This window comes from Pyrus communis, chromosome 15 (genome assembly GCF_041283825.1).
Source record: "Pyrus communis isolate YQ-2024b chromosome 15, ASM4128382v1, whole genome shotgun sequence".
NCBI lineage: Eukaryota > Viridiplantae > Streptophyta > Magnoliopsida > Rosales > Rosaceae > Pyrus > Pyrus communis.
The window spans coordinates 28,164,396-28,177,299 of record NC_142579.1 but is presented as its reverse complement, the minus strand read 5'-3'; the positions used below and the strand labels follow the sequence as shown (position 1 = coordinate 28,177,299).

The following is a 12,904-nucleotide window of genomic DNA, read 5'->3' as shown; positions in this document are numbered from 1 at the left end:
ATCCATACCACTTCAACCACAATTCCAAGCATGTCCGCCTAAGAGCAACTTCATCCCTTCCACTTGCTCTTGCAATGGATGATTCAATCCCTTTACTCCAACAAAAACAGCTCCAGCCCACCCAAATCAGTGGGTCTTACTCCCCCAGACTCAACAATCAGACTATTCTCGCCTGCCTTTGCGCTTGAGGCTATATGATGTCATGCTAATGTTGCATGACAAAAAAAAATTTGCAAGTCAGGATTCAGCAGCAGGAGACGGTGGTCGGGGGATGAGGCAGTCTTCTCGAAGATGATCCACTTGGTCTCGGGAGTGTTGCAGCCGACATGGAGGTAAACCTTGACGGCGTTCTGGCCTTGCGCAGTCGGGGCAGCGGAAGAGGTGGAGTCTTGGGTTTTGATTTGGCTCCAAAGCAGCGGCTTATAATTTTGGAGGAAATCAAATAGGCTGAGAATTTTGAGAAATGCGGAGGAAGAAGGTCGAAGGAAACGAGGGTTCAATTGACAAAAAAACAAAAAAAACGAAAATTTCTACTGGGAAGGGATCTGGAGGTGACGAATACTGGCCTTAGATCATCTTCAATGGTGATCTAAAACCTAAAAATATTTAGCCCAGAAAATTTAGGTTTTAGCCCAGAAACAGTTTTTCTACTCCAGCCATTCTAGCCTAAAATTTTAGCCCCAGATTATCAAAGAATGAATTAAGGCTATTTTTTTTTAAAATTAACTTTAAAAAAAAAAAAAAATTATGTAGACTATCTTAAATTAATTTTATGAACATTTTAACCTAAAAATATTTAAATTTCGATAAATTTTGAAAAATCACTAAATCAATACATGAAAATCATGATAAACCACATAAACTTAAAAAAAAAAAGAAAAAAAAAAGACAATTAATAACACCACATAAACTTAATACAATCGAAAACTCATAGACTACGTAAATTTAATAATGATATCCATCATCTTGACTTGGTGATGGACTTGGGTGATAGTCTTGAGATGAATCATCATCTTAAAATATACTCCTTGTGGCATTCCTTCGTAAAATTTCCTTTTATTTACCATGTAAGTATTTCTTCCTCTCTAGAGTGTATTTGTCAAGGTCCTCCATTATCAAATTAGTTTCGTACCTTTCTTGCTCCCTATCCCCTTCTTCCTTCATGGCCAAAAACATTTGGGCCGATTCTTCTTGCCGACGGCACTGGTTTTCGTTTATTCTTGCCATTTTGCTAGCAAATTGTGCACGTATCGGATCTTAGGACTTCCCTTTTCTCTTTGCTTCCTTTTACTTATCTCTACCTGGGGGTCTTGGAAAAGAAGAAGTTGGGCTCATTTGGTCGACACCTTCATTGTCGGCAAAATTCACACCTTCATTGACATCATTTGGGGGTGGGGCTTCATTATGAAATAATCTTCCACATTGTTGATTCGCATCGGTTCCCCACCTCGGACAATCCTTGAGGATGTTCCAAGCATGATGCAACTTAAAAGCTTGATTTTTTGGTGTAGTTCTTATCTTGTAAATTGTCATTGCTTTGTCACCCTATGCAACAAATACATAAAAACAATTAGTTGCAAAATACTATTATGTACATGACAACTAAAATATCAACAAAGAAACTCACAATTTCTGAGGTACCCCTTCCACTAGGCATGTCAACCATGGCTCTCTCCAAGCTTCCCTTCCACAAAGTGCATGCTTTGTTGATAATCTTCCACCGATCATAAACACCACCAACTTCCCTTCGACCGGCGTTGGAGTTTTCATGGAACTTATCAACGATTTCACCCACAAAACCTTTCTATTTTGATTGGTGCCGACGGCACCATCTTCGCTAAAAGAAATCCATGCCAAACATAAAGCAATATCTTCGTCAAAGGTCCAATTACGACCTCTAACATGCTCTTTTGCCATCTCAAAAATTTTGGAAATGAGAAGAAATGGTAGAAAGAAAAATTGGAAGAATTGTAGGAGAAAAGTGAGTTTTGTGTGGATGTTTGAACAAATACATAGGTATTTATAGAGTTTTTGGTTGAATTTTAAGTAAAATAATTTTTTAAAATAATTTTAGCTGTTGGATTTAAATTTGGACCGTTAGATCTTTTTTTTTACCGTTAGATTTGATTATATTCGATCTAAGCCGTTGGATTCAATAAATATATAAATATAAAACTTAAAAAAAAGTAGTTTGAACCTAGACCGTTGGAATAACCAACAGCCCATTTAAATGGAGCCGTTGTATGAAGAAAAGTAGCCGTTGGGTTACAGTAAAACTGATAGCAGATGGGACAACCCACGTGGGTGGGCTTCAGCTGCACTGTTCATGCGCGTGAGGGAGATTGGGTTTTGGGGTGTGGGTTTCACAGCCCACTTTTTACTCTCATCCGTGGGTCCCACTTCAATTTGCGGGCTAAATTTGTGACTGGTATTTGGGTTCATTTTAAGTTTTAGGTTTTAGGTTTGGTTTAGGTTTTGGGTTGGAGTGGATTTTGGGGGGGGGGGGGGGGGGGGGGAAGGGAAAATTCAGGTTATAAGCCACCATTGGAGATAGTCTTACTGGGTTTCTAGGAAGAGCGAAGAAAGAAGAATGGAAAAGAAAAAAAAAAGGAAAAAGCAAAATGAAATTACTGCACGGGCAATTTTTTTACGGAGTGACGATGTACTCAAGTCATTAATGTTTACTAAGACAATAATTGCCAATTGCCCAATAGCTTGAGCTATTATCGTTCTCAGATCAAACACAATCCTGGACTAAATGTTATTTTTAAGGTTTTATTCCTCCCTTCCCAAATCTAACCTAATCTATGCTAAATATGTGGGCTAAAAACTAAACGTCAAACAAAAAGCAAATTTCCCCCGGAATTTAGCCTAGAAAATGGTGTAAGCACCACCAACGAGACCCCACCCACATGGGCATGTCTTCCAGGATTTATTGAATCCAATGGTTGAAATCAAATATAATCAAATATAACGGTAAAAAAAAGATCTAACGGTCCAAATTTAAATCTAACGGTCCAAATTTAAATCTAACGGTTAAAATAATTTCAAAAATTATTTAACTCAAAATTCACCCAAATTTAGTAATTTTTTTAATATTTTTCGGAATTTAAATATTTTTAGGGTAAAATGTTCATAAAATTAAATTATGATAGTGTACATAATTTTTTTTTAAATTACTTTAAAAGAAAAAAAATTAGTCTAAATTTATTCTTTAATAACTCAGGCTAAAAAATTTAGGCCAGAAGAGTTTGAGCAGAAAAACAGTTTATAGGCTAAAAATTTTAGATTTTAATCCAAGGGTTGGAGATGGTTGGGGTGGAGTTGCTTTAAGAAGAGTAGAAGCCCAGTATAAGCTGGGTTGCTAAAACCTGTTTATGTGCACATTAACAGAAGATTTGATAAAATTAGACAGCATGGATTACATTGATGTGCTAGATCAAATCTCATGGACAATATATTCATTTGGAAATTAAATGACCAAAATAAAGAGGTGAATCAATCTTAGAACCATTTATAATAGAAACTAAAGATATGAGATGGTAAATTTCTTCAACGTTGAAATTCATAAACAGTATTTGAAGTTTTTAAAACAATAAAAGTTAACTATTTTCAAGTATAATTGATTTACATAAAAAAAAAAAAAAAAACAAATGTCATTACTTAGTACTACGGTCTAGTGATATTTTTTTTCCATTATGAGGTTTAGCTCACTCCTCACTCCCTCAGTGTAAATACTATCATTTATTAAAAAATGTCACTTATAATAAAAGAACATAAAACCAAGGATAATAAAGAATGTTGGTTTATAAAAAAAAAATGAAAGATTGGATAGATGAAATGTTAGGAATGTATACCTCTGGTAAATCATCGATTCGATTTGGTTTCCCATCACGTATGACTCTATAAAATTAACATCTTTGTTCTCATCTCGGCCTTCAAATGCCTCATAGTTCTCCTCGATCATTTTCAAAATGAGAATCAACACTTAAAGGGATTATAAAAGGAAAGTTAATGAAAGGGCCTTGAAATTTTTGAGTTTTAATGATAAAGATAAAATAAATGGTAAAGTGAATAGTATCAGGATTGAATTTTTAGTATAAAAATGTGGTTTTTCGTTAAAGTAAATTGTACCAGAAACTTTTCGTTAAAACTCCCAATTATAAAATGATATATGACTGGATTGCAATTGTGTGCATACCAACTCAGTTGTGAGTTATTTTATAGGTGAAGACGGTGGTTTTACAGATAACAGTATTGGAAAAAACAATGTGCCCAAAATCAGGGATGGATTATGTTTTAATGCACTGTATTTGGTTTAAGATTTGTTTTAGATTTGTTCAATACGTGCTTATTTTTAATATTTGGAACGTTTTATTCGAACCAGTACAACCTCATTATACACCTAATTTAAATTTTACATGTGAATTGTCCTTTTTACCTATTGCATCAACTACAAGATAAAATTAACAATAAAACTAAAATTTATTAGTAAACTCCAAATTCAATTATCAACCTCTCATCATAACGCAATATTAATCTATGTCATTATATAAATGGAGGGACAGTTTAAAAAAAAAAAACATTCCTCCACTTTTATGATAGCATATAACGTACCGTCCCGTATTTCAAGCAAATTGAAAATTCTGTCCAATACTTGGGCCCGTCCTTGCCAAGGAGACTAAACACATACCTGAACAACTATACAAACCATTCTCAGTAGTAAATCTTAACGCCAATTTTGAACCACCACACAAAACACTTTCTTTATTTAGTTTTTTAATCTTTGAGTTTTGCTCTCATTGATTGTTTCACTCTTTACATCGCCGGTATTAGAGGAGAAATTTGAAAAAAAAAAAAAAAAAAAAAAGGTAGTTAACAGTTGCCCACTATCCAAGCGCAAGAAGAGGGCTACATGTTGTGTGTGGTTCAAAAGAGGCAAACATGTTGGAAACTGTTAAAACCCAAAAGCACTTACTTAGATCACTTCTTCTTCTTCTCTCTCTCTCTCTATCTCTCTATCTCTCTCTCTCTCTCTCTCTCTCTCTCTCTCTTCATTTCACCACTGTAAAATTTTCCCCAACTTATTACATTGGTTTGAGATCAGAAGATATGTACTTTAATTTCATGGTTTCTCTCTCTTCTTGAAAGGTAAATTCTTTCTTTCTTTCCAAGAAAGCAAATATATATTCAAGTTTGGCATTCATTTCTAATAAAATTATATTTAAAGGTTGATGCTACGAAGTCCAAGAGTTTCTCTCTCTCAGCTGAATTCCCTTCTGGATTTCAAAGGTCCTCCTATTTGTTTGTGGCAGCAGAAAGAATGCGGGGAGCTGTTTTTGTAGCCATTGCTGCTGCTATAGGAAACTTGTTGCAAGGATGGGACAATGCAACCATTGCAGGTACAGTTTAAATAATATATATTTTATTTGAGCGACATTTTAATCTAATATATATTTTAGAAAAGCGTATTTGAACTTGGGTGTATGCTAATCTAAATAACAAATCTTTAAGATCTCATTTGAGGCACAATTAATAATTTCTTTTGCAAACGATTGCACGTATCTGGATTTACTGTGAGTCGTGTGAGGCATAGGTTTTCTTTGTTACCGGAAAATGTATCACACACTAGGCGCATTATGTTGTGTGATTTATAGTTTATGATGGAAGCTGTGACATTACAAATCAAATTTGCAGGGGCTGTGCTTTACATCAAAAGGGAATTTAAGTTGGAAAGCCAACCGACGATCGAAGGGCTAATAGTAGCCATGTCTTTGATCGGTGCCACTGTCATCACAACATTCTCAGGGCCAGTTTCAGACTCGCTCGGAAGACGTCCAATGCTGATAATTTCATCAGTTTTATATTTTCTCAGTGGTTTGGTAATGCTATGGGCTCCAAATGTCTATGTTCTTCTATTGGCAAGGCTACTAGATGGGTTTGGGATTGGACTAGCCGTTACTCTTGTCCCTGTCTACATTTCCGAAACTGCCCCACCCGAAATCAGAGGGCTACTTAATACTCTCCCACAGTTTACTGGTTCTGGAGGGATGTTCTTTTCATACTGCATGGTGTTTGGTATGTCACTGATGGATGCCCCTAGTTGGAGATTGATGCTTGGGGTTCTTTCTATTCCCTCCTTGCTGTATTTTGGATTGACTGTGTTTTACTTGCCTGAGTCTCCACGGTGGCTCGTTAGTAAAGGAAGAATGGCTGAGGCTAAGAAAGTTCTGCAGAGACTACGCGGACGGGAAGATGTTGCAGGTGCATAATGTGGTGCATTTGAATTTATGAATGCTTATGTTTTTGGAGAAGATATTGTGCGTATGTCTAAAAATATAGCGGGGTTTTCCCTTTTCGATTTTTTGAATGCTTAATTTTCTTTAGGATTGATTGATATGCAGGTGAGATGACTTTGCTGTTTGAGGGACTTGGAGTTGGAGGGGAAGCATCATTGGAAGAGTACATAATTGGCCCGGCCAATGAGGGCGGTGAGGGCCAGGAAATGGCTTCAGATAAAGATCAAATAAGGCTGTATGGACCGGAGGATGGGAGGGCTTCAATGCTTGGAGGGAGGGCTTCAATGATTGCAAAATCTGTCACAGGACAAGCCAATCTTGGCTTGATGTCGCGACAAGGAAGCTTGTTGAATCCGAATGTGCCTTATGTGGATCCACTTGTTACTCTATTTGGCAGTGTCCATGAGAAGCTGCTTCCCGAAAACACAGGAAGTATGCGCAGCCTTCTTAATTTGCCTAACATGGGCAGCATTCTCAACATGGGCAGCGTGCTAAATGTGGTGCCGCCTGAAAGCCAAGACAAGACGGAGAATTGGGATTTGGAGGGGGATGGAAATGCAGCTGATTTCGATGACAATGTTCGAAGGCCATTGCTCTCAGGTCAAAAATCAGCGAGTATGGTAAATGACATGATGCCTAGAAAGTCCAGTAGCTTCTTTGGCATGAGGCGCAATAGCAGCCTCATGCCGGGGACTAGTGGTGAAGCTGTGAGTAGTATGGACATTGGCGGTGGCTGGGCATTGGCTTACAAATACTCTGAGAAGGTTGGCAAAGATGGAAAAAAGACAGAAGAGTACCAAAGAGTCTATCTGCACCAGGAGGGTGCACTTGAGTCTCGACGAGGCTCAATGCTTTCAGTTGCTGGCGTTCCTGAAATGGCTCAAGAAGGCGAATATTTTCAAGCTTCTGCTCTGGTTAGCCAACCTTCTCTAATTTCCAAGAGGAACCAACTGAGCCAGCATCGTGGAGAAGGAAAGACTGAGACCCAGGACACTGTTGAAGGATCCGTTTGGAAGGATCTCTTAGAACCAGGAGTTAAGCGTGCATTGTTCGTCGGGGTGGCAATTCAAATTCTTCAGCAGGTACTAATTCATGCTTTTGAGTAAATGTGGTAGAAATAGTTATGTTGTAATATGTACTAGGCACTCCTAATTAATCCGTCTGAGAGTTTTGAATATTGTTTGATTGTTTTCTCATCTTTGCAGTTCTCCGGCATAAATGGGGTTCTTTATTACACTCCCCAAATTCTTGAGCAAGCAGGGGTGGCAATTCTCCTATCGGATTTAGGCCTTAGTTCCACCTCTTCATCTATTCTCATAAGTGCTCTCACAACCCTATTGATGCTTCCGTCTATTGGCATTGCCATGAGATTAATGGATACTTCTGGCAGAAGGTATAGTAGTTCCCTTGCTCCACAAGTAAACCATTAACTGTTATCTTCATCTCTTACTCGTCTGTCTTCGCTGCAGGTCGCTGTTGCTGACTACATTACCGGTACTAACTGGCACCCTCCTAGTACTAATTTTCGGACAACTTGTCCATTTGGGTTCAGTTGTCAATGCAACAATTTCTACCATCAGCGTTGTGGTCTACTTCTGCACCTTTGTCATGGGGTTCGGACCAATCCCTAACATCCTTTGCTCGGAGATCTTCCCGACTCGGGTTCGTGGCATGTGCATTGCCATATGTGCCCTGACATTTTGGATTGGAGATATCATTGTGACTTACACACTGCCTATCATGCTCACGTCGATTGGCCTTGCCGGTGTTTTTGCTATATATGCTGTTGTGTGCACCATTTCTTGGGTGTTTGTTTTCTTAAAGGTGCCAGAAACAAAAGGAATGCCCTTAGAAGTTATCTCTGAGTTCTTTTCTGTGGGTGCAAAGCAGGCAGAAATTGATGAAAAGTTGACTTGATAGTCAAGGAATTGATGATCATGTTGTTTTGAGTTTTGTTCTTTGTTATATTCACATTTGATTTGTCCTGTTGTATATATAATCTTTGGATATGTGAGATTCTAGCTGGTCATCTCGAAACGAACTATGGATTTAGGTCTATATTTGGTTTTATTTCTAATATAAACTCTAAACGCTTAATCAAGATGTCATTTTATAACTAGTTGTTGGTTTCTTTTCCCAATTTAAAAAAAAAGTCTCAAGTCCGAGTCTCCCAATTTGAACATGTTGGGTTGAGATGAACTAGGTCCATTTCTTTTCAAATTTGTTCTTATGTAGATCTTCGGTCCTCCCCACTGCCCAAAAAAAAATCATAACATTTTAATACAAACAATATTGGATAAGGAGAATCGAAATAGAGGACCTCAAGTGCAAAGGGTTTATACATCTATAATTGCACCATTCACTAATGGTCCAATTTGTTTATATAAATGGAAGCTAGAGTAAATTTCCAATATTAAATTCATGCATATATTCATCCGTTCATATCTGTTGACTGTCTCACTTACCTATTTAGTAAATTAATTAACAAAATTGTTTCTTACAGAATTAATTAGTAAAAATTGTTACAATTACATTTCCTACGTAATTTTCTCTTGCCAAACTGTTGAACATAAATTTTTTTACCAATTATGTTATAATTGTAGAACCATTAGCTTATGTAAATCATTGTCACTCTCATATTCCCTGTCTTCTTCCTTCAAAATTCAAATTCCAAGTTTAAATATTGCAAAAAGATCTGCAAAATCAAGTTCCTCGGTCACAAGTGGCTAAAACTTCACGTTTCAACAGGTACTGCTTTTTGGAGTTTCAAAAACCCACCAATTAACATCTTAGAAAAATTTTAAACGTACAGATTTCGACTTATTCTATTCAAAATTCAAATTTCATTACAGTTTTTTTGGTGAAAAAAATTGCATTACATTGGTTTAAACATGTCTGAAATCTGTTCATTTCAATCATAATTTTCGACATCTTTACGCAGGTTTGATGACTACCATTGGAGAACACAACCCTACTAATCTTTGTTCATTCTAATAGTTAATCTGAAAAAAAATTTAGTCAGCAATTTTGCATCTGTTATCTGAATTTCTTTTGCGTTTCGAAAGTTGTACTTGGTCACTCAAGAAAAAAATGAGGGGAGCTGTTTTCGTAGCGGTTGCTGCAGCTATTGGGAACCTGTTGCAAGGATGGGATAATTCAGTCATTGCAGGCATGTACTATAAATCTTATGTGTTTTATGTGTTTAATCACTTATTTCTAGTGTTAATAATTCTATTAATTCTCTATTTGTCCCACAAAATGTTGCAGGATCTGTTCTTTATATCAAAAAGGAATTTGAATTGGAAAGTGAACCAACATTTGAAGGGCTAATCGCAGCCTCATCGCTCATTGGAGCCACATTCATAACAACATTCTCTGGACCGGCATCAGACTGGCTAGGGCGGCGTACAATGCTAATCATTTCATCGGTTCTTTACTTCATTAGTGGTCTGGTAATGTTATTGTCCCCCAATGTTTACGTCTTACTTTTCGCGAGGCTACTAGGCGGATTTGGAACTGGTCTGGCTGTTACACTTGTGCCTACCTATATATCTGAGATAGCACCCCCTGATATAAGAGGACGGTTGAATACCCTTCCACAGTTCACAGGCTCTGGTGGGATGTTCCTGTCCTATTGCATGGTGTTTGGAATGTCACTGATGGATTTGCCGAACTGGAGATTAATGCTAGGAGTTGTTTCCATTCCATCTCTACTTTATTTCGCTTTGACGGTGTTTTACCTGCCCGAATCCCCTAGATGGCTTGTGAGCAAGGGTCGAATCCTCGAGGCCAAACAAGTTCTGCAAAGACTTAATGGCAGGGAAGATGTTTCAGGTGCCTATGTCCGTCCTTGTTTTGTTCTCCCTTTTTAAGGGAAGCGATTTTAGCACTCATCTTTTAGTATCTGCACTCCAAATCTAATTTTTATAACTATTTTCTTTGTGCTCACAAGCGGAGTGCAGAGGCTAGAAAAGGAGGGTCGAGATTTATAGGGCCCATTTATCTCATGCCATTGACATTTTCGAGCTAACCTTTTGGCTTCTATGATACACAGGTGAGTTAGCTTTGCTAGTTGAGGGTCTTAACACTGGCAAAGAGACATCATTGAAAGAGTTCATCATTAGTCCAGCCAATGTGCTTACTGAAAATCAGGCAAATCAAATACGGCTCTATGGCCCTCAAGAGGGCTTATCATATATCGCCAAGCCTGCAACTGGACAGAGTTTAATATCTCACCATGGGAGCGCGTTGAACCAAAGCATCCATCTCGTGGATCCTCTGGTCACTCTCTTTAGCAGTGTCCACGAGAAGATTTCTGAAAAAGGAAGTAAAGGCAGCATGCTTTATCCGAATCTAGGTAGCAATTTGAATGTCGGGGAGTATCATAATAAAAATGCACACTGGGACATGGAGAGCCAGACGGATGATGAGGATCACGAATCTGAAGCCTCTGGGGCTTATTGCGATGACAGCTTGAGAAGTCCATTGATTTCACGCCAAACAACGAGCATGGGAACTCCTAGGTCTGGCGGTAGTGCTTTAGGTGTGAGATGCTATGCAATCTTGATGCAAGGAAATGTAGAAGCTAGTGAGGCAGCTGTCAGTAGTAGTATGGACATAGGTGGAGGCTGGCAGCTAGCTTATAAATATTCTGACCGAGTAGGTGAAGACGGGAAGAAGGAAGGAGGATTGCAAAGAGTGTATCTGCACCAGGATAGTGCACTTGAGTCTCGGCCTGTGTCGGTTGTTTCAGTTTCTGGTGTAAGGCAAGAAAGTGAACTCATTCATGCTGCTGCTCTGGTTAGCCAACCTGCTGTTTCTGCCAAGGAACTAACAAGTCTGCATTCTCTTCGAGCAGAAGTGGCTCCTCCATCAGAAGCTGTTGTTAAAGGGCCGACATGGGGAGATCTTCTTGAACCGGGAGTAAAGCGTGCATTAGTTGTAGGGATTGGACTTCAAATTCTTCAGCAGGTTTATCACGAAAAAACTTTGAAGTGCTTACGGGTTATAAAACAATTGGATTTTTATTAAAAAAAATCCACAAATATTTTGAAAAACTGTTTTCTTTGTCAGCCGTCTTATGTCTTTTCTTTTCAACTGTGCAGATTTCTGGCATAAATGGTGTTCTCTACTACACTCCTCAGTTCTATCAGCAAGCCGGGGTCTCCGTTCTTCTATCTAATATAGGGCTGAATCCGACATCTGCATCTCTCTTCTTAAGTGCCATCACAACATTCTTAATGCTTCCTTGCATTGCTACTTCCATGTGGCTAATGGATATAGCCGGCAGAAGGTAATTCTCTCTTTTAACACTTTTGATTTCATAGAGCCGGTTACTAACTTTTAATCAAAATCATTAATAGGGGACACTATCCAAACGTATATAAAACATGGTTTAGTGTCCTTTATGGTTTGTTAAGTGTCCCCTCCAGTTCAATTTTTAGACTAAAAATTTGTAACCAGTTTTATCTGTGTATATTTGGGGAAAATAAGCTTTCCTTTTTGCCTTTCTTGGTATGCAGGTCATTGCTGCTCTCCACATTACCAATCCTGATATTGTCCCTCACTCTACTAGTACTTGTCAACATTGTCAACTTGGGAACTGTTGTGAATGCAACAATCTCCGCAGCAAGTGTTGTGGTCTATCTCTGCTGCTTCGTCATGGCGTTTGGAGTAATCCCGAACATTCTATGCGCGGAGATCTTCCCTACGCGTGTCCGTGGCCTCTGCATTGCCATTTGTGCCCTTGCACTCTGGATTGGAGACATCATCATCACTTACTCATTTCCTGTCCTGCTCTCTTCTGTTGGATTCGCCGGTGTCTTCGGCATCTATGTTGTCGGGTGCATCGTTTCCTGGATATTTGTTTACTTGAAGGTGCCTGAGACGAAGGGCATGCCTTTAGAAGTTATATCCGAGTTCTTTGCTGCAGGTGTAAAACCAGCTACTGCTGATACATCTGCGGATTCCAATGATAAGTGATTTGATTGTTTAGAGAGTTTGAAAGTTTGGTTTGGTTTTAGACTGGGATTATGACTACAGGTGAAAGTTTGGTTTGGTTTTAGACTGGGATTATGACTACAGAATTTGAGTTGGAGAAAGTGCTTATGAGCGGATTGCTTTTTTTGAAAGTGATTTTGTAATCATCACTATCCCTCCCTTAATGCCGCACAAGTATCTTTGATGCCAAAGTATCAATTCTCTTGGGTCATAGACTCTAAGGTGACATGTTTTGTTCGACTAGTTGCACTTCTTATAAGCTTCAGAAATCCCTTCAAGCATATTCCAAAGTACTAATTGAAGTTTAAAACAGCCTACTTAACCAAACGTGCATCTCACCATTTAGTACTACGATATAGTAGTATTCTTTTTCACTTGTAAATGAGAGGTTTTAGATTCGATTCTCGCCAAAGGCAAATTTGAACCACATTATTGCTAGCTCATTGTGAGGCTAGACCCACCCACTCCCCTTTAGTGTAGATAATATCCTTTGTTAAAAAAAAAAAAAAAAAAAAAAAAAAAAAAAAACCAAACTTGTATCCCATTGGACGGATATTATTGCAAACACTCTTGTTAATTATAATAATCATATACCAAATAACTGA

At 38.2% G+C, this 12,904-nt stretch overlaps 2 protein-coding genes across 2 annotated transcripts; both read left to right on the top strand.

Annotated features, from left to right (window-relative positions):
- The first annotated feature begins 5,018 nt into the window (after positions 1-5,018).
- On the top strand, positions 5,019-8,400 carry LOC137718183 (monosaccharide-sensing protein 2-like). Its single transcript, XM_088685407.1, has 6 exons — positions 5,019-5,151; positions 5,231-5,402; positions 5,698-6,264; positions 6,405-7,381; positions 7,505-7,692; positions 7,769-8,400. The coding sequence occupies exons 2-6, from the start codon at positions 5,324-5,326 to the stop codon at positions 8,214-8,216; spliced, it is 2,259 nt and encodes a 752-aa protein (XP_088541533.1). The 5' UTR covers positions 5,019-5,151; positions 5,231-5,323; the 3' UTR covers positions 8,217-8,400.
- Positions 8,401-8,925: 525 nt separating this feature from the next.
- On the top strand, positions 8,926-12,536 carry LOC137709291 (monosaccharide-sensing protein 2-like). Its single transcript, XM_068448405.2, has 6 exons — positions 8,926-9,047; positions 9,241-9,468; positions 9,567-10,133; positions 10,354-11,270; positions 11,405-11,592; positions 11,822-12,536. The coding sequence occupies exons 2-6, from the start codon at positions 9,390-9,392 to the stop codon at positions 12,279-12,281; spliced, it is 2,211 nt and encodes a 736-aa protein (XP_068304506.2). The 5' UTR covers positions 8,926-9,047; positions 9,241-9,389; the 3' UTR covers positions 12,282-12,536.
- Positions 12,537-12,904: the final 368 nt, after the last annotated feature.